This window comes from Anguilla anguilla, chromosome 13, assembly GCF_013347855.1.
Source record: "Anguilla anguilla isolate fAngAng1 chromosome 13, fAngAng1.pri, whole genome shotgun sequence".
NCBI classification, from domain to species: Eukaryota; Metazoa; Chordata; class Actinopteri; order Anguilliformes; family Anguillidae; genus Anguilla; species Anguilla anguilla.
The window spans coordinates 37,557,846-37,585,791 of NC_049213.1; the positions used below are offsets into that span (position 1 = coordinate 37,557,846).

The window sequence follows — 27,946 nt, forward strand, 5'->3', positions numbered from 1 at the left end:
TGCAGTTGTCCTGGTGGTGTTTGTGCTGGTGGTGTGGCATGATGGGAAGATGAGGCTCTGGCACGTTAACTGTCCCTCGTAGGAACTGTAGGAAGATTGTGAAGCGAACACCGATTCCAGTGTGAAAGAAGAAAAGATGACACAACCTGTGTGAAATACTGGTGTGTTTATTTGTTGGCACGTTTATATTACAATCTTCAGTCTTGTACTGATTTATTCCACAATCCTCCCCCAAGCAGTGGGGCCAAATAAAAATCCAGTGACATGTTCTCCGTTAGGAAGGGAGGGGTGTGAAACCGAGGATTTATACCTGCAAAGCGCTGACTTGGGAATTGCAGTTTGTCCTCACCCTACACTTCAATCGCACCCATATAATACCAAACCATTAACACTTTGAAAGGGGAGTCAATCGGAAATGTGAGTTTTGTACCGACAAAAAAAAATCATGCACATTTACGTAGACCGGTACAAGTCCCTCCCACCCAAAACTGTCTGACAGTCTGGTCAGTAGTTTACTGGGAAGGGAACCACTGAATGAAATGAGTCGACGTGGGAGAGACCGTTAGAAGTGAAGCCTACTGAGGGGAGAGATTCCTTTGAAATGAGAATACATTCAAAATTCTGGTCCTGTCTGGTGCATATGCAAAGCCTCAACACTAGGTGGAGCCAGTCACACACTTCTCCCCCCCCACCCTTTGCACTAACGCTGGGTCAAAGTGCTGGATGTATCTGGTACTTCCTTGTTTTGAAAATGACTGCCAGGGTGAACGTGCAGTTTGAAATGAACTTCCGTAACTCTTAGTGCCCCACACTGAGATGGGGCTGTGTGACGAAAGTGAACAAGATTCACTTCTCCCCAGGTAAGGCTCTGAAGATGGGAGGGGCAGCACCCTCCTAAACATTGTGCACGTGCCTGAAATGCATCCAGCAACACTTTGAAATGTACAGAATGAAATGTACACAGGAACACACGGTTACCCAGTCCTGTTCCTGGGGATCCACCATCCTGTAGGTTTTCACTCCAGCCCCAACAAAGCACACCTCATTCAACAGCTAGAGATCTACCATCCTGTAGGTTTTCACTCCAACCCTAACAAAGCACAACTCATTCAACAGCTAGATATCTCATCTCGCTAACTGGTACAATCCGGTGCGTGAAATGAGGGTTGAAATGAAAACCTTACAGGACTGAAGATCAGGAACAGGGTTGGACAGCCCTGGTCTTAGGAGAACAAGCGGCCATCATTAACTAGTGACTCTATACATTGAACTTCCCACCCATTCATTTCCATACACAACTTTCTCTTGATTCGGTTCACATTCTTAGAATCTGATTATGAGACATTGCACTGAGTGGGGCAAGTGCAGATCCAGCATACATCGGGTATACATTTTTATATATATATATAACAAACATGTCAATGCAATCAGAGGATTTTGAGCACAACCACCCTTAATTTAGCCAGTACTCCTTTTTCCAGAAACGGTTAATTGGTTAATTACTCCCTGCAGTCAAAGGATCAGTAAGACTCAAGGCCTTCTTGACAAAAACGATTAAAACAGATGTGATTAGCAGTCAATTCCCAGCCAATCAGACTATTCATCAAATGCCAAGAAAATGCACCTTTGTTAAAACGCAAATGAACTAGTACTTGGGGAACAAACAACACAATGAAGGCACACAGGGTTGTAGTGAAAATAAAACCTATTGGACATTCCAAGCTTTTAAAAATTAGCCTTGTAAGGAGCTATTTAGTGTATACTTGGTACATCAGCACTGAACACTTTCCCCTTAATACTTTCCTTACTGAAATTAAAACCAGTTCCAAGTTGGGTTATGCTGAATTAATGTGCGGAAATACTTCTGAATATTTCTGAAAAACTACCCTAGGTGTCCTTTCAACAGTGTCTTTCAACAACTTGCGCTAGGAAATTGAATTATCTTCGACTGTGATTAACTTGAGATGCACTGGACCTGACCCATATGTTACGACTCCAATAAAACATTAGAACCAGAACGTATGACTCTCTCCCCCCCCCCCCCCCCCCCCCGCTTCCACTCGCACACTACCACACGTCTCTGGAACCCATTAGGCCTGGAAGAACAGGCAGACCAAACGCCTAGCCCAACATGCCCTGGCAATGCTCACTCACTCACTGCCAAGAGCTTTAAAATGGACACTCAAAGGGCAGGGAACATGGGACGTTAATGGATGTTCGCTCGCTGGAGATACAGAGAGAGGGAGGGAGGGATGAGAAGGAAGAGAGGGATAAGGGAGAGGAGGTTAAGATAGGTACGGGGTTGGAAGGGGGGGAGAGAGGGACGGGGGAGAAAGAGAGGGAGGGAGGGGAGAGGGAGGGAGAGAGAGAGAGAAGCATCTCCAACATTGGGCGATGGTGACTGAAAATTAGCATTGAGGAGGGTGTTCCAGACTAGCGCGGTTCAAACTTTCCTGAATCCTGCGAACACAAGGCGCTGAGTCGCATTGCTAGTCCCCTTCTATTCCAATACTGCATGACCAAATAAACTCACTGCCTAAGGGCCCGGGACAATGCCCTTAAAGCAGTCCACCAAGTTTTTGTGTAAAACGAGTTACAACCGCTGTTCCCCAAAACAAACGTTGGCTTGATTTGTTCACCATGTGCCTTACCAGTACAAAAACAACTAAAACAACCAAAACAACACACTAACTAAACAAAACCCTGAGCAAATTACATGTGGTCTCACCGTGTTTTTCAAACGCAAACGAACCCGTCCGTGTCCAAGGGCAAAGCGTGGCGGCTCAGTCAACCGCGAAACAACACGAGCTAAAAATGCCCGAGGAGACGCAAGGTAGGCCTACGTTACGTCACGCTGCGTTGCGTTTACGAACCTCACCGAGCTGCCCGAGGCTTCGGCAAACCGGGCCCCGCCGCCGCGATCTCGCTCACCTGTCCCGCTTCCCGACACTAAACGGCGGATTTTGTCCCCGACCCGTCGATCCCGCGACCGTCCATTCGCCCACGGGGGGACGGCCGTCCCCGTCCGAAGATGCAACAGGGGGTTGGCCGAGAGAAACCGGGACGGACACCGGCGGGAAGGCGCGCCGCCTTCGAGCTTCCAGCTCAAACCAGTCCGAAGCGGCGGCGCCTTCAGGCCAATCGGGACTAATTCAGAGACTGATATAGTCAACGCTGAAAGATCTGATTGGTCTTCAGGGGCCGGTGAAAGATGCGAAGCGGTGAGAGAACGAACCGGAAATGAAACACAGGCGTCGAGTTCAGATCGCGACATTCGTAGCGGGCAGAGAGGATTTGGGGCGTGCACACAAGACGGGGGGAGGGGTGGAGGGGGTGGCGGGGGGTGAGGGTGGTTCCTTCATTTAGTGTTTAAATAAGGGGTCCTCAATCTTATCCAGAAAGGGCCGGTGTGGGTGCAGGCTTTTGTCTCCACCAAGCAGTAACACACCTGCTTCTACTAATCAACCACTAGAGTCTTTGCTGAGAACCTCAATTAGTAGAATCAGGTGTGTTGCTGCTTGGTTGAGACAAAAGCCTGCACCCACACTGGCCCTTTCTGGATAAGGTCGAGGACCCCTGGTTTAAATTCATAACAGCGGCTAAAGCGAAAGAAAGCTTAGCGGGTTGGTGCGGTTTCCCTGGAGCTGGGCCTGATTCCACGCCTCATCGGTAAGGTCCTAACCCACAGGGAGCCCATGCAGTGCAGGCCTAGCTCGAATACCCTAACTGCGTTCACACCGCTAGCATCATTCACCTGCTGCATCGTTCAGCACCGCCGTTTCAACTGAGAACATCAGGGGGTTTGACTGCAGTGCGCTGAGCTGGAGCTCGAACCCTCAGGTTTAAGCCTCTAGACCACACATCTGCATTACAACTAGAGCAGCTATCCGAATCTGTGAAATAAGGACTAGCCGATCCAGTTGTGTCACAGTTCCGTGGCCTTGGGTTTTAAACTCCAGCTAAGCACAACGCGATTGACCCCTTAAATCCTGCACCTTGTTAGAAACAGCTTTTTAAGTTTTTAAGTCTCAATGTTAAGCAAGTAATTTACGCACTTGGAGGGTCCCTCCGGCAACAAAAGGAGAACAAGATGTACACATTAAAAAGCTGAAAAAGATCCATTAAGACCTTGTTGAAAAGTAACTTTGAACGCAGAGTCTAGAAGAACAGGTGCCCAGTGTTTTGAAGAGGATCAAGCAGTGTTCATAGCATAACGTAAACATTTCTTATCAGCCAAAACAAAATGGTGGAACAGGATGCAAGGGCCGGATCTTAGGGCAGACGCATGAGAGGCAAAGTTAACAAAAACACATCCAGGTTCTTTCGACGTGGTATTACAACTGACAAATTCATCTCCACCCCCCCCTTACTGGGACGGGACTGGTTGCATTAAGAGTGGAAATCCGTCTGCCAGTCACACGAAGGCATGCATGCACGCACACAAGGATCAGCAAATCGCGATAATGCAGACAGGTATAGAGACAGCTCCATGTGGGGGTTAACCTTCCCATCATCCCCTGCTCTATCAGAAGCCTCACACTCTGCCCCAGCTTAACAGTACACACCTTTCTGCCCCCCTCCCCCCCCCCCCCTCCCCCCCAGCGATCTACGTCCATGGCTGTCGGGCCCACAACCCTTTTTTTAAAACAGGTACATTTTCATTTGCCCAAAGCCACACAGTAAATACAAGAGCACACCTGTCCCAAAAGAACTGCATACGCAGGTGACTGGAGCGATGTGTGCAAAGGGTTCTGCACATGCCAAAGAAACACTTCAAGGTGTTAAAGAGAAGGATGTTCAGGTTAGCCAGATGTTTGCTGGGCTAGTGAAGATGGTCCAGTCCTGCCAACAGCAGTTCTGTCTCTCAGCCTTTCGGCTTGGCTTGCCATTTGAACTCTCACAAATCCTTAGTATGTTTCTTTGGAATTTAGAGTCCCGTTTGTCTACATCATGGCCCTTTGCTGGACAGACATTTTTACTCATCTCCTCAAAATGATATTTCTTTCCCAGTTCACTTCTGCTACTGGATGTTAAACAGTTTCTATACAAAAGTTTTTTTAAACAAACATGCGATTGGGGTCAATTAGTTTGCTTTTCAACCATTTTAGTTCGCTTTTAGTATTGATCTTCCAATTCACAAGTCTATTTACATTCTAAGGCCTAACAAAAAAATTATTATGCAAACCGATGTTTCGATTTCAGTTCCGCAATTTTAACTGTTGATTCCGCTCCACGCTGACGTTCCAGATTCTACTCGGTCACTGACCCCCAAAACCAAATCTGTTATAAAAGTAAAAAGGACCAGAGCCACTGGCCCGGGGCGTGGAGATTTTGGGCAAGACGGGCGCCCAGCAATCAAGAGGTGTAGACCGAGTAAAAAGGAGACGCACACCTGGTCTGGGACGGACCGAGAAACGTCGGCTCCCAGCTTCCGGAAAACCCGCCAAAGAGCGGCGATCGACCAGAACCGAAGGAGCTCCGGAACCGGGACACGGTCACGCCGGGGCAAAACCAAACGCAGACCCACTGGGGTACATCATGTCACCCGAACCACATTAAAAACTAATAAACACCAGTGCTCATGCAGAACAAGTCATTTCCCACAATTCCTGACATTCAGCCAATGGCACAATGTCGCCTATCTGAGGGGCGTGGGGGAGGAGGAGTGCACACGCACCACAAAAGTAACCAAAACAAAGACACTGAAAGACTCTCGAAAAGCCTTGAGCTAAAGCACTACGTTTTACACTTTACATCACAACAGTACAAAGTAGTTCTCGTATTCAATAAACCTTTACGTTTAGGATGACTGGGGAAGAGGGGGGGGGGTGGGGGGTGGGGGGGGCAGAAGTTGGGATGGAAGGAAAAAAAACAAGGTGCACGTGGGGGCGGGGGGAGGTGGGGGGGGGGAATTCATGCAATTATTGATAAAAAGAAAAAAAAATCCAACTTTACATTTACAAAGGGGTATCTCTTTTTTTTCTTTTTTCTTTTTTTTTTTTTTTTGCTAGAATCTTCGACCAACAACAAGCTGGTAACGTCTTGCGCCCCCCTGTCCCGGCACCGAAGGCTGCTCGCGGGTCTGTCGCTTGCAGGAGACAACAAAAACGGCGTAAGCAAGCGGGAGGGCGGCGGTGAGGACCCCTGCAGTGTCCGGGCGGCGTGCGCTAGTTATCTGATACCCGAAACCGAGCTCTGGTTGATACTGTAGCCGGGGGTCAGGTCTTCGGCTATCGTGGCCACCAAGGGGGTCCCGTTGCTAGTCATGCACCCCTGCTGGAGGGCCCCAAAATAGGTGGCCTGCACGGGCTTGTGACACTCCAGGACTTTAATGGCATCGTCTATTTTAAACCACTCCCTTTTTCTTCCTGTCAAACCACAAATGGAAGAAGGAGTTAGAGTTGGGCAACCATGATGGTTTGGTGCATTTTTTTAAAAATTTTACTTTATTTTTTTAAATCATCACCAGAAATCAAGCAAACAAGCAAAACGTTACAACAGCGATATTCTGTAAAATTTCTGTATGCAACAGACAACCGTGGCAATATAAAAAGAATGTAATAAAATGATACGTCGTTCTGCTCAAATTGATTAAACTACCTTTCAATGCCACATTACAGATGAATTTTCTAAAATCGGAGGTCAAATTTGGTTGGCTTTGAAATTGGGTAACTTTGCAGGTGAAAGGGGGCAATTTATCTTTTAACCTTTTCTTTTCATAATGGATTTTGTTCAAAGATTTTTCGGAGAAAAAAAAATCTACCTTGGAAAAAGCCGGCAAGAGCAATTTTACACGGCCTTGGCAGTGAATACCATTCACCAAAGCCAACAAAATAGCCAATTTATGACACCCTGCAAAACTTAATAAATTGTATCAAGATATGGAGTTACAGAAGAAAGACATTCATTTTTATTGGCTTTGACTTCTACCCGTGACCTTTACTAGACTTTCCAGTTTCAAAATGTTTTTCAAGCTTCGTCAAAGAATGGCAAACGCTGAGAGAAGTATTTATGCAGTACAGGGCCCAACAGTTCGCTCGTTTTAGGAACACTTGCTCCTGAAAATTAATGTGTGCTAACTGGAAAAAATAATTGACTACACATCCTTAGTATTAGTTTTTAGTATCAGTACATCTCTTTTTATTAGTACTCGTCTACCAATTAGGATATATTACTGTGCTCCTAAATTTTTCAACTTAAGGCTTTTTTCTACTTTTTTGTCTAAAAAAAGCTTGCTTTGGCCCTGCACTAGTTCAAGACCTTTACCACTTTTCAGGAACTGCCACAATACGGAATTCACTTCCTGTAAGTCTCAGTTCTTCCTGGATGGACCAATAGGAGAAGCACTCACCGATATTGACCGAGTCCTCCCAGTCTTCCAGGACCTCGGTTACGATGAGGACGTAGACGTACGTCCGATGCTTCCTGTCTCTGTTCTACAGGGGATCAGAGGTACAAAGAACAAGGTGAAAAGCAGAATTTTCTGTGAAAAACCAACCATAAGTCACCTCCCAACACCTGGCCACTTTTAGCAGTTCTTCAGCCAAACCTGTACTTTTCAAAGAGACCCAGTGAAAACCATGCCAATAATGACCATGATAACATAGAAAAGAAGCCACTTTTTTCTTGCCTCTTCATAAACAATTTAGGGGGTGGGGGGCGGATGGATACTTTAAAAAAAAAAGAAGAAAAAAAAAAAGAAAAAAAAAACTGGCTCACCTCAAATATTCCCACCAGTCGTCCCAACGTCCCCTTTACTCCGGCCTGTTGAAATAAAGGGAACACAGACCTTGGCAAGTGAACAGATGAATAAGTAAAGAGGCCCAGACACGTTACCGGCCCGTCGCACTTCACCTCTGCCAGGCTTAGTGGGCCGGGCCGGCGGGAGTTTCTAGTGCCGTTTCTCAGAAAAGAGCACAGAGTTTTTAGCGGCCGTTTCCTTGGTAACACCCGCTTCTTTTTTCCCCCCCCCAGGGCCTTCACCCTCACAGCGCGCTAACCACTCTCGCATCATCGCCATTGTCCACCCGTGCGCCGCCATCGCTACGGGGGATGGGCGCAACCGCCAATCACAGCGCGCGCCACCTGTGACCATGGCAACCCCGCCGGTTGTTTACAAAGCGCGATTTCCGCGAAGTCCTTTAACCTGACCTGCTGGACGTGTCACCGTGACCCAAACCTGAAGAGGAGTTTTTTTTTTTTTTCCCAAAACGCAGGAACAATGGCGGGCGGGCTGGCTGGCTGCAGCCGGTTACTGACCACAGGAATAATGACGGAGTCACATGCTCCGCAGCTTCGTAGCTCAAAAGCCACTGCGCCTGGGGAAAGAGCGGCGATCAGTCATGTGACTCTGACTCATGAACAGACCGAGGGGCCAAATCAGGGCTACGAGTTTGAAGCTCACTTCCTGGTCTCGGTGAGAGACGTTGCACTCTAGCGCCAGTGTGGTAAAGCTCTTTCAGCCACCAGCTTCATTATAAGTCGATGGTACCAATGCGCTCAAAATACAATAAAGTCAATCATTTTTTTTCCCCCATGAGAACATGTCGGCGATGATCCAGACTTGAACCACAACAAAATACGTTTCTCTGAGCCAATCGTCTTTAGATGTCCGATATTTGTGTTGCTTATTGATCATAAAATATTTACACAGCCATTGGTAGCACTGTGAGATTCAAAGAGAAAGCAAAATAAATTAAAACAGAAATCACTTCTAGGGTTTTTAATGTTATTACACTGTGCAGCAAAAATTAGTTTGATCAGAACACCAAAACATTACGTGTAGCTTATTTCTGCTTCTGTTCCGTGTCATAATAAAAATATGAACTACATACATTTATTGAGTTATTATTGTGAGTTGGCATATTTATGGCAAAAACAATTATTTTATCAGAATGCAAGTGAATTAATGTAAAATTTTGAAATGTCCTGCGTTCCAAAGACGCAGCATTCCATGAGCTAGTGGGACCACTGGATGTCTCATTTCAAACCATGTTACTCGGTGCCAGGATAATATATCTGTAACGTCTAGGTCACGGGCTTCCCTGGCCTGGACTTGTCAATCACGCTGTTTCCAGATCCGGGCTAGACTTCATGACCATATAAGGGTCCCCTCTTTTCCCTATTGTGCAGTCTCTGGCTCCAATTTATACAAAATGGCAGAACAAAAAAAGCACTACTGCAGCTTCAAAACACTTCTGACAAGCCCACGGAAAGTCAACGGGTGATGTCACAGTCATTTGGGTCCATATGTTTCTGCAGTCTATAGAAAGGCAACCGGTTTTCCATAGACTGTAACATCAAGCCAAAAACATACACTGGCAAATTCTGACAACCACAAAGTCAACGCGCGGAAGTGAGGGAACAGACACACACGTCTCCCACGCAAGGTGACAGGTGGCAGACCTTTGCCACTACAGGTGTTGACCTGTATCCAACTGGGTCACAATTCAGCCAGAATTAGCCCCCGACTGCACCCCCCCCCCACACAGCACAAAACCCTTTCAGGTTTCAGCTTTACCCTATTAATAAACCTTGGCTGATCCCAAAATCTCCACTACACACAGAACCCCCTTCCTCTCGACCCCCTGTCCATAGTGGGCGGGGCATCCAGTCACATGATATGGTTCGGCTGGAGTAAAGGCTCAGTGGGGGGGAATGAAGCCCATTCGGCCTACAGGCCGCAATGGACTGTGATGGAGCTCCATTCATAACAGGACCTCATCGCCACCGGCGTTGTCTGAATAAAACAAACTCACGCCCCGCCACACCATGCCATGCCAGAGGGACACTCGGCTAGATAAAACGGGATTCTTTTCACCAAAACCAGTTTGTAAGCCTTGAAAGTACCCATTTAGGAGGACTGGCTGTCCCCAGCCGGCTACCGCATGCACCGAGACACGCGCCAAGTTCCTCCAAGACTCCATTTTGGAAAATGGTCGCAAAACCCCAGTGTGAGAAACAGCGTACAAGAAGGCAGGCGCGGTTTCTATGGAAACGCTACGGGTGACCCAGGGCCCTAGGAGCACTGCTCGTGAAAAATTAATGTTTTGCCAAGTTGGAAAATAATTTAGGAGCACATCGACTAACTGGGATGCATACATTTTCAGCTCCACTTAGAAGCGTGTGTGCTCTTCGGGGGGGGGGGGGGGGGGAGTTCGTGTGGAGCCCTGCGACCACGAAACGCTCCACAGTGCCCTTACCTGCTCAAATTCCGCCATGGCGGCTTTGCTCGGAGGATCAAAGGGACACGTCTGACCAGGCGCACACGTCCCGCATGAGTAACGGCGTCTGACGGGGGCTTGGCCCCGCCCCTTTCTCCCGCCAGGTTCCCTGCACCCGCATCTCACGGTTCCGTTCGCCGAAGAGAAACATAAACATTTCCGCCGGCGCACAGGAAACAGGAGGACGAGTGTCATTTTACCCCCCTTTTACGCTGCGGGTGGTTCTTTTTTTAAAAACGGCGCTCAGCTTTTATTACAGTGATTACGCTCATTCCTCGCTGTCAGTGTCTGATGACAGCAGGGATTAGGCCATGGAACCGGTCCGAGCCGGCTTCATTGGGCCGCCCCGCGGCGGGTGGCTTGGCCCAGTTTGACTCCCCCCCACCCGGGAGACACCCGCCATCCCGTGAAAGTTCGCTCGCCGCCGTCGTCTATCAGCGGAGCGCGGCGGAAAACCAGACCGCCAGCCAAGAATCTGAGCTTCGATACGCCAAGCCCCCCAGCCGGCTCTTCACAGGACGTTCCGGACAGGCATGAGCGTCAGACACAGCACATGCCATCAGAGCCCACCCTAAGGGGGTGGAGGTGGGGGTGGGGGTGGGGGTGGGGAGGTCTGGATGCAAAGCTTCGAAGCTCACCGGCACCAATTACAAGACATCGTTAAGCATGTGCAGATGATAGAGCGACACCCTTCTCCCATGATTTCCAACCCACCGAGCCAGTTCAGCTTTTAATTAAACACTGAACATGTGTCAGTGGAGTAATTCTGACTGCAGGTTTTTTTTCTTTTTTTTTTTTCTTTCTTGTTCTAGTCCAGCACTACAAAATTTTTACCCAACTAACGATGGTCTTTAATAAAGGACTCGATTAGCAGATCCAGGCTTTTTAAGCAAAACCCCAGCACCCACGCCACCCATTCTTCAGACAACCCAGGATCAGAGACTTTCTCTACTGCACAAGCTCTCCGAGTGGTCCTTAGTCGCTCCTGCTTCATCTGACTGCTTACTGCGATCACAGTGCCCCCTACAGCGACACCTTGAAAACACGGGCTAGGCTAACACAGGCTAAACCGTGTCCCAGGTCACATGCTCAGGAAGACCTCAGGGCCGTCATAACTGCACCTTATTAGAGATCAGCTGGCTGGCTGAGTAGAGTGATGTCTAAAGCCACACCACAATGCCTAAAACAGTTCTATTATATTAGCTATTATTTAAAAAACAAAAAAGAAACATGAACACAACCAAACCACTGGATTATAAAAGATTGCTAGGGACTGGTCAGAAGCCAGATATTAGGCCTAAGGTCCAGGGACAACTACGATCACCTAGCATCATTTACAGACATATACAAGAATTAACAAGGACATATAAAATTATTTTTTTTAATTAAAAAAATAAATAAAAATCAAAGCTGGGTTCCCGCTGTTGGGAAATTGAACGTTTTCAGCAAGAGCAGCCAGTTGACGGAGTGTTCTGGAGGGCTCAGCTGACCTTATCAAACCGACCTTGTTGCCAGCACGCGTCGCGATAAGGAGTTCCTCAACAGCTGGTGCCTCTACAACGTCCAGCCAAGGTCAGCTCTGTTTAATTCAGCCACCAATCCAGGACCGACCGCGTCACAGGTCCAGTTTCCCTGACGTGTACCCCGTATCAAACTAACACCAATGCTTTGGTTCGGGCCAGGTGAAAAGACACTCCCCCGACAACTTCCTAGGAGAAAAACTCAAAAAATGTAAAAAAAACAACACTTTAACTCCCAAGAATCACCAAGAAGGCACTGCAGGCCCATTAATGATCATTGGGCCTCATTCCGGAAACACATCAGGTTTGATCGCACACTGTGTAAGAACATTTCCACGAGCATCTTGGCATTCATCTTTTTTTTTAATTTTCCTTATCTTCACTGGCTGAAGATAATGGCTGTTTCCTCATGCAAATCACATGAACAAGACTGCGCATAAAATTTACCAACAGTCAGCATTCATCATCTCACACACCTGGGATATGCAAAACAACAAAGGTTGTTGCACCAGGTGTCATGAATCCTATACTGGTTTTTCATAGGAACATTTGTAGGAACACATTAGGAACAAAAGTAAGAATAATTTAAGAAAAGTTTTGTGAATGAGGCCCAATAAGTGTAAATATTAATCAATGTATGAGGGGGTATTTGATTATGCGCTGCAACAATGCTGTCAGCAAATGGAGACCGGTAAACGTGGCAAAAATGCCAACAGGTCATCCCACAAGACACAAGCAGCGAGCTACGGCCATTTGGGGCGTGGCCATGCCTCAGAATGAAAGGTGATTGGTCAATATGGGTTTAGCGCCGTCTCTGTCACTTGCACCCCGCGTGCCCCTGGCTGATTTCAGCCTGGGTGCCCTGGAGACCCTGCATTCACCCTGCAGGCTCGAATTACCCCCACCCCACCCACACCCCCACCCCGCCCAGCAATGGAGGGGGCCAAACCAGTGCAACTGTTGCCCGCAAAACGAAAGGCAGGAGAAGGAAAGGGGGTGGGGGGAGGTCAGTTGGGGGAGAGGGGGGGGGTGGTTGGCCCCCTGCCGGCTGAAGGCCGGGGGAGGGGGGGGGGCATAAACACCCCCATTCTTTGACCACCAGCCCCCAGGAAGACCTCAAACCTTGTGACTGCATTTCTGCGCCTTTACATCGCGACCTTGTCATGAGCAGAGCAAGGAAATAAGATGCCTCAGTCGGGACAACTGACATACCCTCAGCCCCAGCACTGACACACAGACCTTTCGGCACTTTGGCCTTCGCACATTACCCAAGAGGAGAAATGAGCCCATGCTTCAATGAGATGCACCTCCGCACCCACCCCCACCTCCCCACCCCCACCCCATCCATATCCACACACTCACGGCCCAGAGGATCATTTTCTGACTAAAACAACGCCGGTATGCTGAGCATCCTGCATCTACCAGTCAGTATTAAGAGTCAGGCCACACGCTGAACACCTTTACAAGAAAAACAGGCTGAGACAGACTAAGTCTAACCTCAGACGACCAACTACATACTTTTTTCATGTCGCACACAATCGAAAAGGAACTGGGTTTAAAGAGGAAGTAAAGCATTGAAGGCAACACTATAACGTCTTCTCACTTCCGTCTCATTAATATTACTTAAAAAAATATATATTTTTAGGCATTTTGCAAAAGCCCTTGTCCACAGCGACATGCAAAGCTTACGTTTCTGCTCCACGATATCCATTCGGCTGAATATTTTACTGAAGAAATGTATGCGTCTCGTGGTTGGGTACAATGGCAGAGCCACACCTGGGAATCAAACCTGCAATCTGAGACACAAAACCAGACTTCTAACTCCGATTCTGGATTGCGAAGAGTCAAGATGGCTTCCGGCTTCCCTGAAATGGAGCCATGGCACGAGGACGAGCGGGAAGAAGCAAAAAAAAAAAAAGAACCCTTCAAATTTGCAGTAACTCCAGCCGCTAAATCATCCCGACGCGGGCCACAGGCTGACCTACCTCCTCGCACACCTCTCGAACGGCGGCCATGTTGGGCTCCTCTTCCGGCTCCATGCCCCCGCCGGGAACGATCCACTTATCCGGGTGTCGGCTACTGCTCACCAACAACACCTGCGGAGTTTGACACGGTCATGCGACCAGACACACCTTACGCCAGAGCAGAAAAACATTCCTGAACACGGCCTTCAATCCTCAAACCACAGGAACATGTTTGGATGGATGTAACCAGGCAATTAAATATGAGCGCAGTTCAGACAACCCTCAATAATTAACAGCAGGCATGCATTTCATGATAGGAACCAGCATTTTGGTTTGGGCGTACCAGTTATGAACTGATATCCTCATTTTCAAAGTTACATGATGAATGAAGGGAAAAAACAAATTAGAATCAAATGCCATTTGGCATATTTAAGATTAATGCAAATCTTATTTTGCATGAACTGTCCCAACTTGAAACAGACGCTGAAGACTGTAAAATGGAGCCTAGCTGGAACATAAGTTTTACATATACTGGCGGAATACATTATAAGAAATTCAAAACTATCAGCATGAACTATGAACATTCTTCCCATAAACCCTCACCATTCTAAATTACTCAATCTATCCCCAGTACATTAAGACAACGACTGTAGACGCTAAGGACCGGTCATTCAGTGCAACAGATTATTATTTCAGTGTCTATTGGGGTGGACAAACCAGCTACGTCTATCCAGTCCTAACGGTTCCTCCCACAGCGACTCCTACACGTATTATAGATACACACCCACAAATCCATCAGCAGACCGTGAACAATCTGCTTGATAGACCTCAAGGCGTAAACGTTAGCTCAGAAGAATCGCATGATCACATATTTACATGTTTGTCGTTTTCTCAGAACAAAGCACCCATGTTAGGTTAGACGACCAACTTACCTAGTCGCCTGAATACAGTACTTTTACTGGCTACCTGTCAGAGTATACGTGCCCCGTTCTGCGCACTGTTGTGCTACCTAGCTACCTGGTTTGATGCTCTAGCTATCTACCCATTTAAACTGTTGACCTTAAATTTAATGAATGGCTTGACAAGACCTCTTGCATAAAAACGGGAAGCTCTATAGATCGTTGCATTAGTTAAGTAACATTACATACACGAGCTAGCTAGACAGCGAAAATGTTTAGCCAACGTCAGATAGCTAGACTAGACTATAACAGATAACCACTGACATAGTCTAGCTCATTCGCTACTGTTAGTCTAACTAGACTCTACAATTTATTTCTCACGACATCTATAAAACTTTGTCATCTTAACGTTACAGTCAGCGAACTAACAACGTAACCCCTTAAATATAGCATTTCCGGCGAGCTACTGATTAAATCGTGATAGACATAGGCCACCTGCGATGAGATATCTTCGATCCGCTAATGCTGGTTAGCAGCACACAGCGTTCGCTAATGACTGTAGCTAGATCAAACTAACGTCAACCAGTTAACACATATGTAGCTAAAACTGCCATCCACCTTGACAACTACATACTCGTTTTAGTTAGCGTCTACTCTTTGATATGCAATTAAACATTGACTACAACAATTTAAGGTTATCTTGTTAGCGACCCCCCTCCCCCGGCCCCTTGTCGACGATGACAGAGATTTTTAGACTAGCTGTACAACACTGACATTACAATACTGTACTCCACCCGTCATCTCCCGGATTTCATTGAAACACGGCGATCAGCACTTTCAAAATAAGTGTCTTTATTCGACCGACTAAATTACCAGGGACCCCATGCTGGTGCTTAAATGCCCAGTCGCGGCCCATTTGCACCTTCACACCCCGCATCCTCGGCCTTACCTCGTCCTCGCTCTCACTCCTGAAGCAGAGGCAAGCGGCCCGCTTCTTGTAGCCGTCCCCGTCGTAAGTCCGTGTCTGGTTCGATTTAAGCTTCATCATTTCACGTCTCCGGGGACCGAAACTTGAATCCGAACCTGGTGGAAAAACGCCGCTGCTTTTCGACGTAAAGTCCGGTAAAAGGACAACCCCGGCGTTTTCTTAAATGCAATAACTTCTTCTCCTCTTCATTTTCTCAAAGCCGAGCGCATCTCAGACACGAACGCCGTTAATAAGAGCATTTGCGCGAATCGCGTAGAGGTCGGCTTGCAGTACGAAGCAGCCCCGACTGTGTAACTTATCTTCTCTTTGAGAATGACACTGACCAAATGAAACAACGCAGGAGCGTTCTGCGCTTATGGCGCTGGTTACGCAGTAAATTCACAGGAGTCGCTGTGGATCATTGGCTGCGTTTAATCCTTAATAGTGGCGCAAAGCCGCTGGTCCTCCAAGCAGAATTCTTGCTATAAGTTTACAAGCTGCCAGTAATGGCGAAAAACCGTAGTCCACGCATGATTTGCGACAGTAATGCGAGGTTTTAATTACGATCACACGTCGGGTAGGGGCAGCACGTTCACTAAATAGCGTCGCTGCAAGCTAAGCTTTACAAAGAATGCGAATACCATTGCCAAGTATCATCTCAACTGAAATTAAATATGAGACATCTTCCATAAATACGAAGCGACCACTGACTTGTCAGCCATACAGCCTTTACCTGGATATTACCAACCTGTAGCTAATCAGTATATATTTTCTGATCTAATAAATGCCGGACTTTCGACTAGGCTAGAAGGCAAAAGAACGACGTAACTTTAAAAATTCAAGGCAGCGTTTCTGTCACAGTTTCAGCACAAGCTATAGGAGTTATGACGTTAAACACCTCAACGGTAATTATGTAAAATCGTTTGTGTATTGTGTGTTATTTCCAGCATCAAATGTGTTTTTTCAAAATTATGGCTACGAAATCATCTGTAATGTTCCCTGCCACTAAATCTTGAAAGTCTTTCAAATTGCACATGAATAAATAACCTATGTCAATCTTGTTTCGGTTCCTATTTCACCAGCCAGATTATGTTTGTATTTCGTTATTGACACAAACCACAATGTTTAATCCGAGGAGGTATCTAAATAGGCACTTTGTTCTTACTGTAAACTAAAATATGCGGTTGCACCACCACTACGTGCCCGTTCTTGAATTTACACACGGGGGCACTGCAACTAGGTTACTACTTTTGTAGTCGTCGAACTTATACCTTATATAGCGATGGTAGGCATGTCAACTTCTCGTCACTTCTAGATCTCCCGGAAAAAAAAGAAAAAAAAACTTGTGTAGGTTATTAGGTTTGATAACATTCATTGAGAGAATGGTTTAACGATGTGGCAAATGGTAGCATGCACCGTTACACTCAGTGAGCACTTAAATACGCACCGGCTAGATCCGGACAAAGCACTCGATGAAATGGTTTCTGAATAAAAGGTCAGCAGATTTCCATTATACCATATATTTAGCAAGCTTGCACGACCGAACTGCGCATGTTCCCACGACTAGTGTTCACGAGACGTGTTGACGTGCGACAGTGAGTCACAAAGAGTGAGAAGGCCAGACAGTGTTCAGGCAAGACTTAGATAAATTTTTCATTGTTGTATTTGCAAAAGGATGTGGCGATATTTCACCATCCCCAACGCACGCACTTTTGAATGAGGCAGTAGTCCAGGTTATATTAATTATACCATGATTTAAAACATTTTTCAGCATCCTCACGAGGCAATGTATTGTTCTTGCCTCCCACAGAAACAAGGGTCTCGCTCACAAGCAACGACAATGAATTTCTGGCTTGTTACATTTACGTATTGGTGGTTTAAAATGCCACTAGTTGCCTAGCAAACAAACAATTACGCCGTTCTTGGTGTGGGTGTGTGGTAAAACACTTTATACTGAAGAAGCTGCACATTAAGAAAAGTCAGAGACAGAACGTTAACTTGCGATTAAAGAAGTAGACCGACTGTATTCAACCGGGAGCGAAAAAGATGCACTTGGTGACCTCATCGTCTGGCCCGTGGATTGGTGGACCTGCGCCAGAACAAAGACAATCCCACGTGACTAGGCTTTCTGAGAATGTTCCTGGAAAGAGGTGCGCTGCTTTCACGGGGAAAACGTGTCCAGTTAGGAGATAGGCGAACTGGGCCAATAGGAATGGTCAGACCAGAATTTAAGACACAATTAATTTTTACGCTGGATACATGCGTGAACTTAGTCATTTTCTTTACAGAAGAAATATGTGACCCAGAAGAGTTACTTTTGCTTACAGGAAAATGTGCCTCTTTGTAATGGCTAGCTAGTTAGCCGTGAATAATTGCTTCCGCAGCTATGAGCCAGACTAGATATACGACCCGTACCTCTTAGTTCCGTGCTATACGTTTTATATTAGAAATGTATGAATGCCCAGTTCTGGTGGCAATCCTTCGACTCTGTTCGTAGCAACCAAAACGACTCGGTCGTTTGCTCTCACGACAAATTTTGTGTGACTTATTTGTTCAATTTCGCCTTTAGGCTGTAGCCTATTATTTAGATGGGGTGCACCTAGCTGTGTACAGATCTGAAGATGTAAGCACGAAATAGGACAGAAACAAAGAATTTTCTGTTACATCGACAATCCTAATCTTTTCGGACACCTCAGCAAACCACTACCCCGGCTGCGAGGAGAAAGAGGTGAGATATTGTCAGCTATTCTTTAAATGTGATATCCTCTGTAACGCATACAGTACAATGAACAATTGTCTTATATCAGACTATTAGTAACACGCATGTCCTATTTCCAACGCCAGTGCGGTCATCTGATTAACGGAATTTAACAATAGGCAATTATATATAAATAAATGTCACGTAGGGTCTCGCATTTGATTGCGCAAGTCAAATCAAGTAAAACGTGGACCAACAGTTTTAAACAAGGATTTTCATTGTGTATAATTTACTTGTTTATTAGCTATCTGTCACGTTAAGAAAACTGCATTTCAAAATATTTGCCAGCTGAGTAAACGAGTCTTATTTTTGACATAATTGAATTGAAGTTAATGCATTGCAGTTAGTGTGCAACACGAATGCGTGCGAAATCTTTTGTTGTATGGGCCTACTTTTTGCTTACAAATTTAAAAGTGAATGTGGTATCTCAACTTGTAAGATCTTATAGTGAAATTGGGACTTCCCTTCAAGAAAACTTGCTCTTTATCCTCTTTCTTTTGAAATAAATTATTTCAGTCAGATCCCCGACTGACTTCAGATTACGTGCTCTTTGCCACAAATAGACTCCCTCTAAATATCGAGCTAATTGTTCTGGTGTTGGAAAAATTGTACCTAGGTACAATTTAAAGTAAATGCGAGTTAATTAACCACTTCTCGGTCCGCGTCTTAGGCTGAATAGCCGACACACCGAAAGCAAATTTAAAAAGCCATTTTTTAAAAATTCTAAAATAAAATAAAAAAATACAAATTCTACAGAACAGGGCATCGGAGGTAGGAATGTAAAGGTGACAATCAGATGTGAGTTTGGTCAACCAAATATCAGTCAATATTTAAGTAACGAATTCGAGCAGGTTTACTCGCCAATGGGTTTTCAATGGACGATAGCTTCCTTCTTTTACTTCCAATCTACGCCCCTGCACGAAGTTGCGCAGTGATATTGGAATGAACGCACCCAGGGCGCGCGCGGAACAGTCCGTCGGTAAAAATGCACAGTGGATTTTTCAGCCAGTTGCCTTTGTTGTTGGATCAAAGTAAATATTTGTGGTAAAATATTTCCTCCTTTAGCTCATTCTGATTAGTTGATTTGTTCACAGTCGAACCACGAGTGTTTTCTAAATTCACTACCCATCTGTGTATTTTCTTTTCTGTATATACATAAAACACGTAATGGTTTCTTATTGTTTTCCATTTTCAAATATATATACACGATATAATAGTTTGGAATTAACTTCTTAGTCTTCATATTTTGGCCAAAATATTCTACATTTTTTCAGATTAAAAAAACCAAATTATAAACAAGCAACAATATAAAGAAAATAACACTATGCTCTGTTTTCTGCATGCCTCATGGTAGAACAGATACACTTAAAAAGATTGAGTTGGATATGAAGATGAGGGTCTAATATGAAATAATTTTACATTTCATTTCTGGATGTTTGCAGTCAGATGTAATGTGATGGCCATTTTGAGAAGGGCTTTGTGAACTTTGCCACTCACACGCAGACACACACATTTTCAATAGCCATCACTGTTATCATTAACTTATTGCTTTGTGGTCAGTTCTGGTCAGTTTAAAGCTGAAAATTGCATGTAGGCTTTTTCTTGCAAATGTGAATATTTTTGTTAACCTGTGTATATCTCGTGTTCAACCAAAGGATATGGTGTAATTTGTTACATTATCTGTAAATCCACTTTCCTTTAGATGGTAATGATAAATTTTCCCTCCACATATTTAAGATATCTGTGACCCTGAAAGAGATTAAGAGTGTGAACCACACAGCACCATATCGGCTAATGCAGGGTTTCCAAAACTCAGTCTGGGGCCTCTCCTGTGTCTTCCTTCCAACCACAATCATAATCCCATAATTGTTAGCAGGCTGCTAATTTTTATTAATTAGGTGCTTTTCATGTTTGGAGGGATTATTTGCCCTCTTAAACCACATTATGTGTGAAATAGCTTTTGCGTGCTACGAAGAGTAAAATTCCCATGTCGATACTTTGCTACTTTGCTTGTGTTTATTGACCTACATTGCAAACAATTACATAAAAAGAGGTAACTTTTTTTCCGACCGCATGAAAGACAGAGGTAGATAAATAGACTCCTAATTAGTTTGTTGAACATGTGTTTCATTTCTTTCATATTTTTTGCTTCAAATTATTTACACAAAGCAGGTTTGACTCATTATCAATTGCTTTGACTTTGATTACTTCATTATCTTCCAGTTGGTTAGTTTTAGTGGCCTGGTGTTCACACTTGCAATTAGGAGTCTATTGATTCACCTTAGTCTTTAATTTGAAGTTCTACCTCTATTTATGACAACATAAAACTGTAAGAACAATACGAAGCATGGGAATTTTATTCTTTATGGCATGCATAGCTATTTCTGACATAACATGGCTTAAGAGGGTAAAAATAATCCCTCTAAACATGAAAAGCACCTAATTAAAAAAAACAACAAAAACAGCTTTTTAAAATTCTGGGAATGAAAACCGGCATGCTACAGGGGGGCCCCAGGACGAGACTGAGAACCCCTGGGCTCGTGTGTGTGTGTGTGTGTGTGTGTGTGGGGGGGGGGGGGCAGGGCAGGGCGCGGGGGCCCGGGGCAAAAACATCATTTTAAAATGGAGGTGTGTTTTGCAGACTTTGGATGGGGCATATGCAGTGTGTCTCACAAACACCGGGGCAAAAACATCATTTTAAAATGGAGGTGTGTTCTGCAGACTTTGGATGGGGCAGCATTTTAAAATGGAGGTGTGTTTTGCAGACTTTGGATGGGGCATATGCAGTGTGTCTCACAAACACCGGAAAGTGACTCAGAGACTCCGGCGCTGCAGGTTTGGGGACGGGCGCCCGCCAGCTCCAGACGGAGCACTCCGGGGGCCTCGGGCGTCCCCATGATCCTTCCCAACCTCGTCCCGGGGAAGGCCCTCGCCCCCGTCCGGCTCAAGGACCAGGGTCCGGACCGGCCGAGGGCGGGGTCCGCGGAGGATGCGCCGCAAGTGGAGAGGGCGCTGGCCCACCTCCAGGAGTCCGGTCAGTGCTCTCCGTCTGTCTGTCGGTACTGCCTCAGAATGTCAGTTGTTAACAGTGTCAGTGAGCCAGTTCTGCAGCTCTGTGCTTTGTGTTGTAAGTCGCTCTAAATGTTAATCGGAGGGAATAAAATGTAATGTGACAAGTGTATTTGTGATTGTGTCACCCGTAATGAAAAGTTTTAGGTCAGTGTTTAATTTATAAGGATTCAATATTTTTAATGCATATTTAAGCAAGTCCGGGCCTTCAAAGGCTCAGTCTGGCGGCAAAACGATCTAGCTTCATTTGTCCATGATACATTAAAGGAATGATTATTTTCTAATTAATTTAAAAGCTCTTGTTCAATTCAACATGAGGTCAAATGGAAATCAATCAGTGTTGGTCAAACGTATAATCAATATAATCACCTATTTATGCCTGGATGTGTCTATTGAGATTTTGAGTATAACAGTATTGAAAAAATAATACATTCTATTGTGCACAAGGAAAAATCTCATTTGAATATGTTTGTAGAACTTGATTTTCCATTCTAGACTGAGAATATAATTTCAATATAATTAAAGTGTGCAGGACGTTGCATTGCCTAATACCCGAGCGAACTCAGGCTGGAAAATGTCTCGGTCTGTAGACTTTTTATTCGAGCAGAACTCCTGGATAAATAGCGGTAAGGCAAACTAACGTCAAACCGGCAGTTAACTAGCTACCTTAAACAAACGGATCGAGTTGTGGTTGGAAGCAGTCGCAGTCTGGCTTAGTCCTATGTTACACTAAAGAGCCGCAGGGTAGTTCCATTTAATTTTGTAGGGTTTTTTGTTCCGACGCGCTTGTTGTTCATAGCGCTATTGGGAGGACTCTGCTGGACTGCGCGTGGGTAATTTGGCTAACAACGCTTCCCCCCCCTCCCCTCCCCTCTCCTCCCCTCGCGTTGCAGGCTGGTACTGGGGCCCCATCACCGCCACAGAGGCCAAGCAGCTCCTGAGCGGGGCTGAGGAGGGCACCTTCCTGCTGCGGGACAGCTCGAACCCGGGCTACCTGCTCACGCTGTCGGTCCGGACCAGCCTGGGCCCCACCCACCTGCGCATCGAGTCCAGCGGCGGGACCTTCGGGTTCGACTCGCTGGCCATGGCCCGGCCACGCCTGCGCAGGTTCAGGGGCGCCGTGGAGCTGGTGGAGCACTACGCCCTCACCTGCAGCCGCCCCGCCCGGGGCGCGCCCAAACCCGCCGCGGGGGAGGCCCCCAAACCAGCCGCGGACGAGGGCCCCGAACCAGCCGCGAAGGAGGGCCCCAAACCCGCCGCGGAGGAGGGCCCCAAACCCACCGCGGAGGAGGGCCCCGAACGCTCCCTCCAGCTCAGGCTGGTCCGGCCCCTGCGCAGGGCGGCCCCCAGCCTGCAGCACCTCTGCCGCATCGCCATCAACCGCCACTCCCAGGCCCCCCGGGACCTGCCGTTGCCGGGGCGACTAAAGGCCTTCCTGCAGGAATACCCCTTCTTACTGTAGAACGGACGCTGCTGCATTCTGGGGGGATCGGCTGCCCGCAGAGGCGTCCCCTTTTATCGCAGTCGAGGACCGTTTCGTTCGGCTCGACGGCGAACCTTGCGGGCAGCCGCGCCATTCGCGTGGTCTCCGCGGTCCCCTGCTGTCCTCCGAGCGTGTCCATCAGTCGGGTCTTACTTCCTGTTCCTGTGGGCGGCGGACCGTCAGATTGCTTCTGAGACTGCGAGATAACAAGGACATGAAAAAGACTCGTTCTTCATGTTGAGTGAAGAAACCCTTTGTTGAAACCCTTTTTATCACCTGTCGTTTTTTTTCTAATATGGTGCACTTTGATTCATTTATACGATGTGACTGTAAAGCATAGTGCATTGCCATTGTACTACTTGTACTCAAAAATCAATGGCTGCCCACATCCTATTATAAAAAATATGAATTGACCAAAAAGCAGGATTTTTGGATAGAACCCAAAAATCCAAAGGACAAATTTATAAGCAAAGCAAAGCGTTTGTTTGATTATTGGGCATCTGCATTAATGAGGACAAGTCACTGCTGCTTTGTAAGGAATACTAAATTGTCCAAAAAGCCACAAGTGAAATATTTTGGATTGTTACATTTGAATAAATGTAAGAATAAATTTGAAAGAAGCAGTGTGTGGAATATTTTTTTAAGTGACTCTTCTTAACACCTGATTTTAGGTGGTCTGATTTTTTTTTCTTCCTGTTTTAAATTTAGGTGATAGTGGTAGTCATAATTCTTTACATCTTAATTTGATCCACTATTATCCAGAGTGAAAAGACCATCAAGGTAAGATACCCAGAATATTACAGATAGAAAAATGAATAGAAAAGTAGTTGAAGATCAAGCTTAAATCCCACTTGAACATAGCACTTAAATATTTGCCTACGACACCAATTATTTTACCACCGCTAGTACCTAATAATGTCATGTGCATTTTAAATGAAATTATCTCAGAATAATAATTATAATGATAACAATAAGAAGAAAAAGAGAGAGGAAGTGCAATGATATTAATCGCCAACAATAAATAGTCATTCTTCGAAGGAATAAGCATTATCAAATTAAGTGAATGTTCATGTAGTTCCTGTAGCCATATAGTACAGTAGCCTCTGATGCACTCAGCTCTATAAATATCTGTGATTCATTTCAGTATAATATATTACATCCATTGAAAACTGTTCACACGTGTGTGATGTTATGTATTCGCCTTTTCTGAAAAACAGGAGAAAATAAAACAGAATGCTCCCAAGATTTGCTCCCTGAGAGAGCAATTAAATAAATCAGGCGAGTTGCTTTGTACCTCTGGGGAGAAAAAAAAAAAAACAACAAAAAAAAAAACACCAAAATGAACAATTTTCCTGGAATGGTGGATAAGCAGTCGGTAGAGTTTCCTGGAAGCCGAGGTCAGGGAGGACACAGCCTGCGCACTGGTGAACTACATTTCCGACGTACGACTGGGTTTGCAAAGGCTTTCAAAAAAATAAAAATAAAGTTCTTTTTTTTTTGTTATAGTTTTTGGAAAACAGTCAAGTTCATCTCAAAAAAGGCTGACCCAACTACCTGGCTAATGGAAAGACATAGCTTTATATAACAAATAGAAATGTACTTTAATTGATTTCTAACATCGGAGAGAAACGATAAACACTTGGCTCCCTCTTGACAATACAGTTTGCGGACACCTCCCTCCCCTCCCCACACCCAGATAAAAACATTTGTGTTCAGATTAATTTTCAGACTTCTGAGGCATTCAGAACGGGCCAATGAAAACGGACCTCCGCGCGGATGTCGCTCTCCCAGACAGAATGCCGAAGTACAGCGTCACAGCCCTGATTTCAGAACGCTGAGGCTATTTCATATTTAAGGCTAGGGACGTGGCAACATAAGCTGTCCAATAGGAAACAAGCAGCTCTCAGCTTTTACATGTGACAGGGGACCCTTTTATAGGACCCTTTTAATTGGGCCGAGGAGGACGGGCGACGTCAGAAAAGCTCACTGCAGCACGGGGACGAAAGCTGGAATCCAGGAAACGAGACGGAGTGTGGAGAATTTGGCTGGCCCACATGTAACAGCACGAGTAGACCATGCCACCCGCATGAGGGGGGTAATCTTTTTAAACTTTGGAGCTAATATCATTTTAGGTCAGGATCCCTTGGGCACTCGAGTCACACACATCTAACTACGCATCTAATGTTCCTTTGCCCCACCGAGATACAAGTGTCTGTGTGATGTCTGTTTAAGCGAAAGTCACTGCATCTGTTTGCCTCCTGTGAATACTTCAGTCACATGTGCAGCCTGACGGTTTTCTTATAATGTACTGCAATGAATCATTTGATGACTGTTCAGTGAGTCCTGCACAGTGTAACTTCCCATGACTATCTACGAGTGTTAAGAAATTTTCCACACCGGATATTGATCTGAAAGTCCCAGTCTTGGTTCGGTCAGCGTTAAGCCTGGCAGAGGATGGCAGGGATAATCTGGAGTATTCCGGTTATGATGTCCCTGGCTTTCATTGCTGTTATTAGAGCCTCTCCTTAATGGTGTAACGGCAGACTTTGGACCTCCAAGGATCCAAAGTCCCCTTTTACACCATTGAGAAGAGGCCCTAAATCATCACTGGAAAAGGACCTCCAGGTAAACTTTTTTAATAATTTTTTTTTTTTTTTTTGGTAAACTTTTTAACCTCCTTTCCAAGCAAATAGCTGTGAAAGCGACGAGCTGATGTCATATCCTGCTCGTCTTGCGCACAGTTAGGGGAAACACAGGGGTCTGCTAAGAACCCAGGCTCAGCCCATAAAAGCAAACTAAGTGGAGTGGGACAGAGGAGTGGGTGGGGGTGTGGGGCGGGGGGGCAGGCGGACGGGGGTGGGTGGGTGGGGGGGGGGGGTTTTCGGAGGAGAACCGCCTGTGGGCTTCGATGCCTGCGTGTTTGTCGAGCTTCCGCAAGCGCCGAGGGGAGGGCTAGCGCCCTCAGACTGAGTCGCCCTGTTCCTGGAACGAAGATTCCTGGAAACTGCAAGAAAAATCCAACCCCCCCCCCCTCCCCCCCCTCCCCGACCAGCCCAGGCAGCCTTATGACCTTCAGCACACACACACACAGCACTGCGGAACATCCACGGAAAACCAGCCTGCCTTCATTACCCGAACTAGGCCTCTGCAGAAAGGCTGACTGTCCCAGTTTGCAGTCCGCGACCGTATTTGCCAACGAGGCCTATTGCGACAAAATATACAAACTTCTCCTCAACTTCCCCCTGGAAAAAATCTAGTTCTATTCTATTCTATTCTACTCAAACACATATTAACATATGCCATCTCACATACGTATGGAATTAAGTAAAATCGTGTAAAAACAAAATACATTTTTTGGAAAATATATTGATTAACTTCATTTTTTTTAAAAACTATTATCAACATACAATGTATTTTGAAAGGAAATATGTATTTGTTTTTTTAAGTATTCCTTGCATGAAATAGGACATAATGTATTCCATTTGTACCATAAACGTATGTACACAACTTCATGATAATGGCTAGTTGGACTTACGAACACAGACTAGTGTAAATACAAAGACATCCAGGGCAGAATGTTTGTAATATACAGTGTGCCATTGTAACGACTGAGCAAACTGTGTCACTATTATTCCAGACAGGAAATCTGGAAGCAGCTCAGATACAGTCATATGACACACAGGGCAAGACCCTTTCCACCGCAAAACAAACACACACAGGCGCGCACACAGGCACGCACACACTGGCACACAAAATACATACACACTTAATGCATACGCGCGCAACACACACATACAAACGTAATAATAATGTATGCTCTACACAACAAACAGAATCAATCACAAATACACACCCACACACAAGCACACCCACTTTGCACCCATTAATCTTTCAACAGAAACATTTTGCGGTTTCTTGAGGGCATGTGTTTTCTCAGTTCTCTGCCATGGCAGAACTGACGCAGACGACACAAAATGACCACCGTGTCGTTATTGCCTCCTTTTCCCTGTTCTCAGAACCGCTGCTCTGCTAAGCGTGGCTGCCTTACGGGTAGCCGTGTCTCTCCGCGCGCGTACGCGACGGTAAAAGATGCTCCAGCGGTCCTGCCGACGCTGCTGTGAGTTGTAACGGACGGAATCAGCCCCCCCCCCTGCCCCCGGCCTCTGCAGTACGAGCTCACGGAATTCCTGCCGTTCCCCGTGGATTACTGGCACCGGGGTGACATCGCCGCCGGGGAATTGTTTGACCCTTTCGACCTTTGTCTGATAAATCCTAATAAGAGCAGATGCACGCGGACACAAAAGGCGATATTCCCGCGCACCGTCTGGCATGCAGATCCCGCTGTAGCAGATAAATATTAAGCTCCGCGCATCATTATTCTCCGCCTAAGCTCTCACAGGCAACAGACGGCGATCTCTTTCCACTGAGAACAATAATTTTGCTGTAATGCTACGAGGACGTTGATGGAGGGGGCGGCTTCCAGCGGTTGGAGACGGCCTGTACCGCGCGCGACTCTCAGATAAATTACAGCGGAAGCTTCCCTGAAACTCGCACCTCCCCCCATCTTTAGCTCTAAGCTCTACGGACTGCCTTTTTCACAACACGGTTATGTAACGTTACTGCCCCCGAACACCGAGTACTGTGGAAGGTATGCCAACGCCCTGTTTCCTGCACAGCTGGGAGAAATCTCAGGGTGTGAGTAAACATAATGCCTCGCAGAGCTTTTAGAGGGCGTGCTCAAACATGTGATCGGAGACAGGTAAAGGAGCTCAAATAAACCTGCTACGTTTGCCATATTAGAGGCACAGTTTTGATTTATGACAAGCTCTATTTTGATTTTAAGACTCGTTGGTAGGCCTACGGAGAGCAAGACACTGCACTTCAGAATAAAATTCAAATGTGTCTTCAGCAAACGTCTCTCTCAACCATCTAATAAATCAGAATTTATGTTGTAACGGCACTTCTGCTGCTTTTGTACAACAACAACAACAATAATAATTACATTACATTACATTATAGGCATTTAGCAGACGCTCTTATCCAGAGCGACGTACAAGTGCATA

At 45.8% G+C, this 27,946-nt stretch overlaps 2 protein-coding genes across 2 annotated transcripts; one reads left to right on the forward strand and one right to left on the reverse strand.

The window, feature by feature from the left end:
- Positions 1 to 5,945: 5,945 nt before the first annotated feature.
- LOC118210945 (diphosphoinositol polyphosphate phosphohydrolase 1-like) lies at positions 5,946 to 15,748 on the reverse strand. The gene is made up of 5 exons (XM_035387480.1): positions 15,556 to 15,748; positions 13,729 to 13,839; positions 7,720 to 7,764; positions 7,352 to 7,436; positions 5,946 to 6,368 (listed from the first exon to the last, which is right to left on the reverse strand). Exons 1-5 carry the CDS (start codon positions 15,652 to 15,654, stop codon positions 6,172 to 6,174), a joined length of 537 nt encoding a protein of 178 aa, XP_035243371.1. The 5' UTR covers positions 15,655 to 15,748; the 3' UTR covers positions 5,946 to 6,171.
- Positions 15,749 to 17,043: 1,295 nt separating this feature from the next.
- On the forward strand, positions 17,044 to 23,507 carry LOC118210940 (suppressor of cytokine signaling 2-like). The gene is made up of 3 exons (XM_035387474.1): positions 17,044 to 18,301; positions 21,097 to 21,365; positions 22,294 to 23,507. Exons 2-3 carry the CDS (start codon positions 21,104 to 21,106, stop codon positions 22,860 to 22,862), a joined length of 831 nt encoding a protein of 276 aa, XP_035243365.1. The 5' UTR covers positions 17,044 to 18,301; positions 21,097 to 21,103; the 3' UTR covers positions 22,863 to 23,507.
- Positions 23,508 to 27,946: the final 4,439 nt, after the last annotated feature.

Coding starts and splice junctions, on each gene's coding strand:
- LOC118210940 (XM_035387474.1), top strand. CDS start 21,104: ATGGGGCATATGCAGTGTGTCTCACAAACACCGGAAAGTGACTCAGAG. Junction 21,366..22,293: donor GGCCCACCTCCAGGAGTCCG/GTCAGTGCTCTC, acceptor CTCGCGTTGCAG/GCTGGTACTGGGGCCCCATC.
- LOC118210945 (XM_035387480.1), bottom strand. CDS start 15,654: ATGATGAAGCTTAAATCGAACCAGACACGGACTTACGACGGGGACGGC. Junction 7,765..13,728: donor TTCGAGAGGTGTGCGAGGAG/GTAGGTCAGCCT, acceptor TTATTTCAACAG/GCCGGAGTAAAGGGGACGTT. Junction 6,369..7,351: donor GGAGGACTCGGTCAATATCG/GTGAGTGCTTCT, acceptor GTGGTTTGACAG/GAAGAAAAAGGGAGTGGTTT.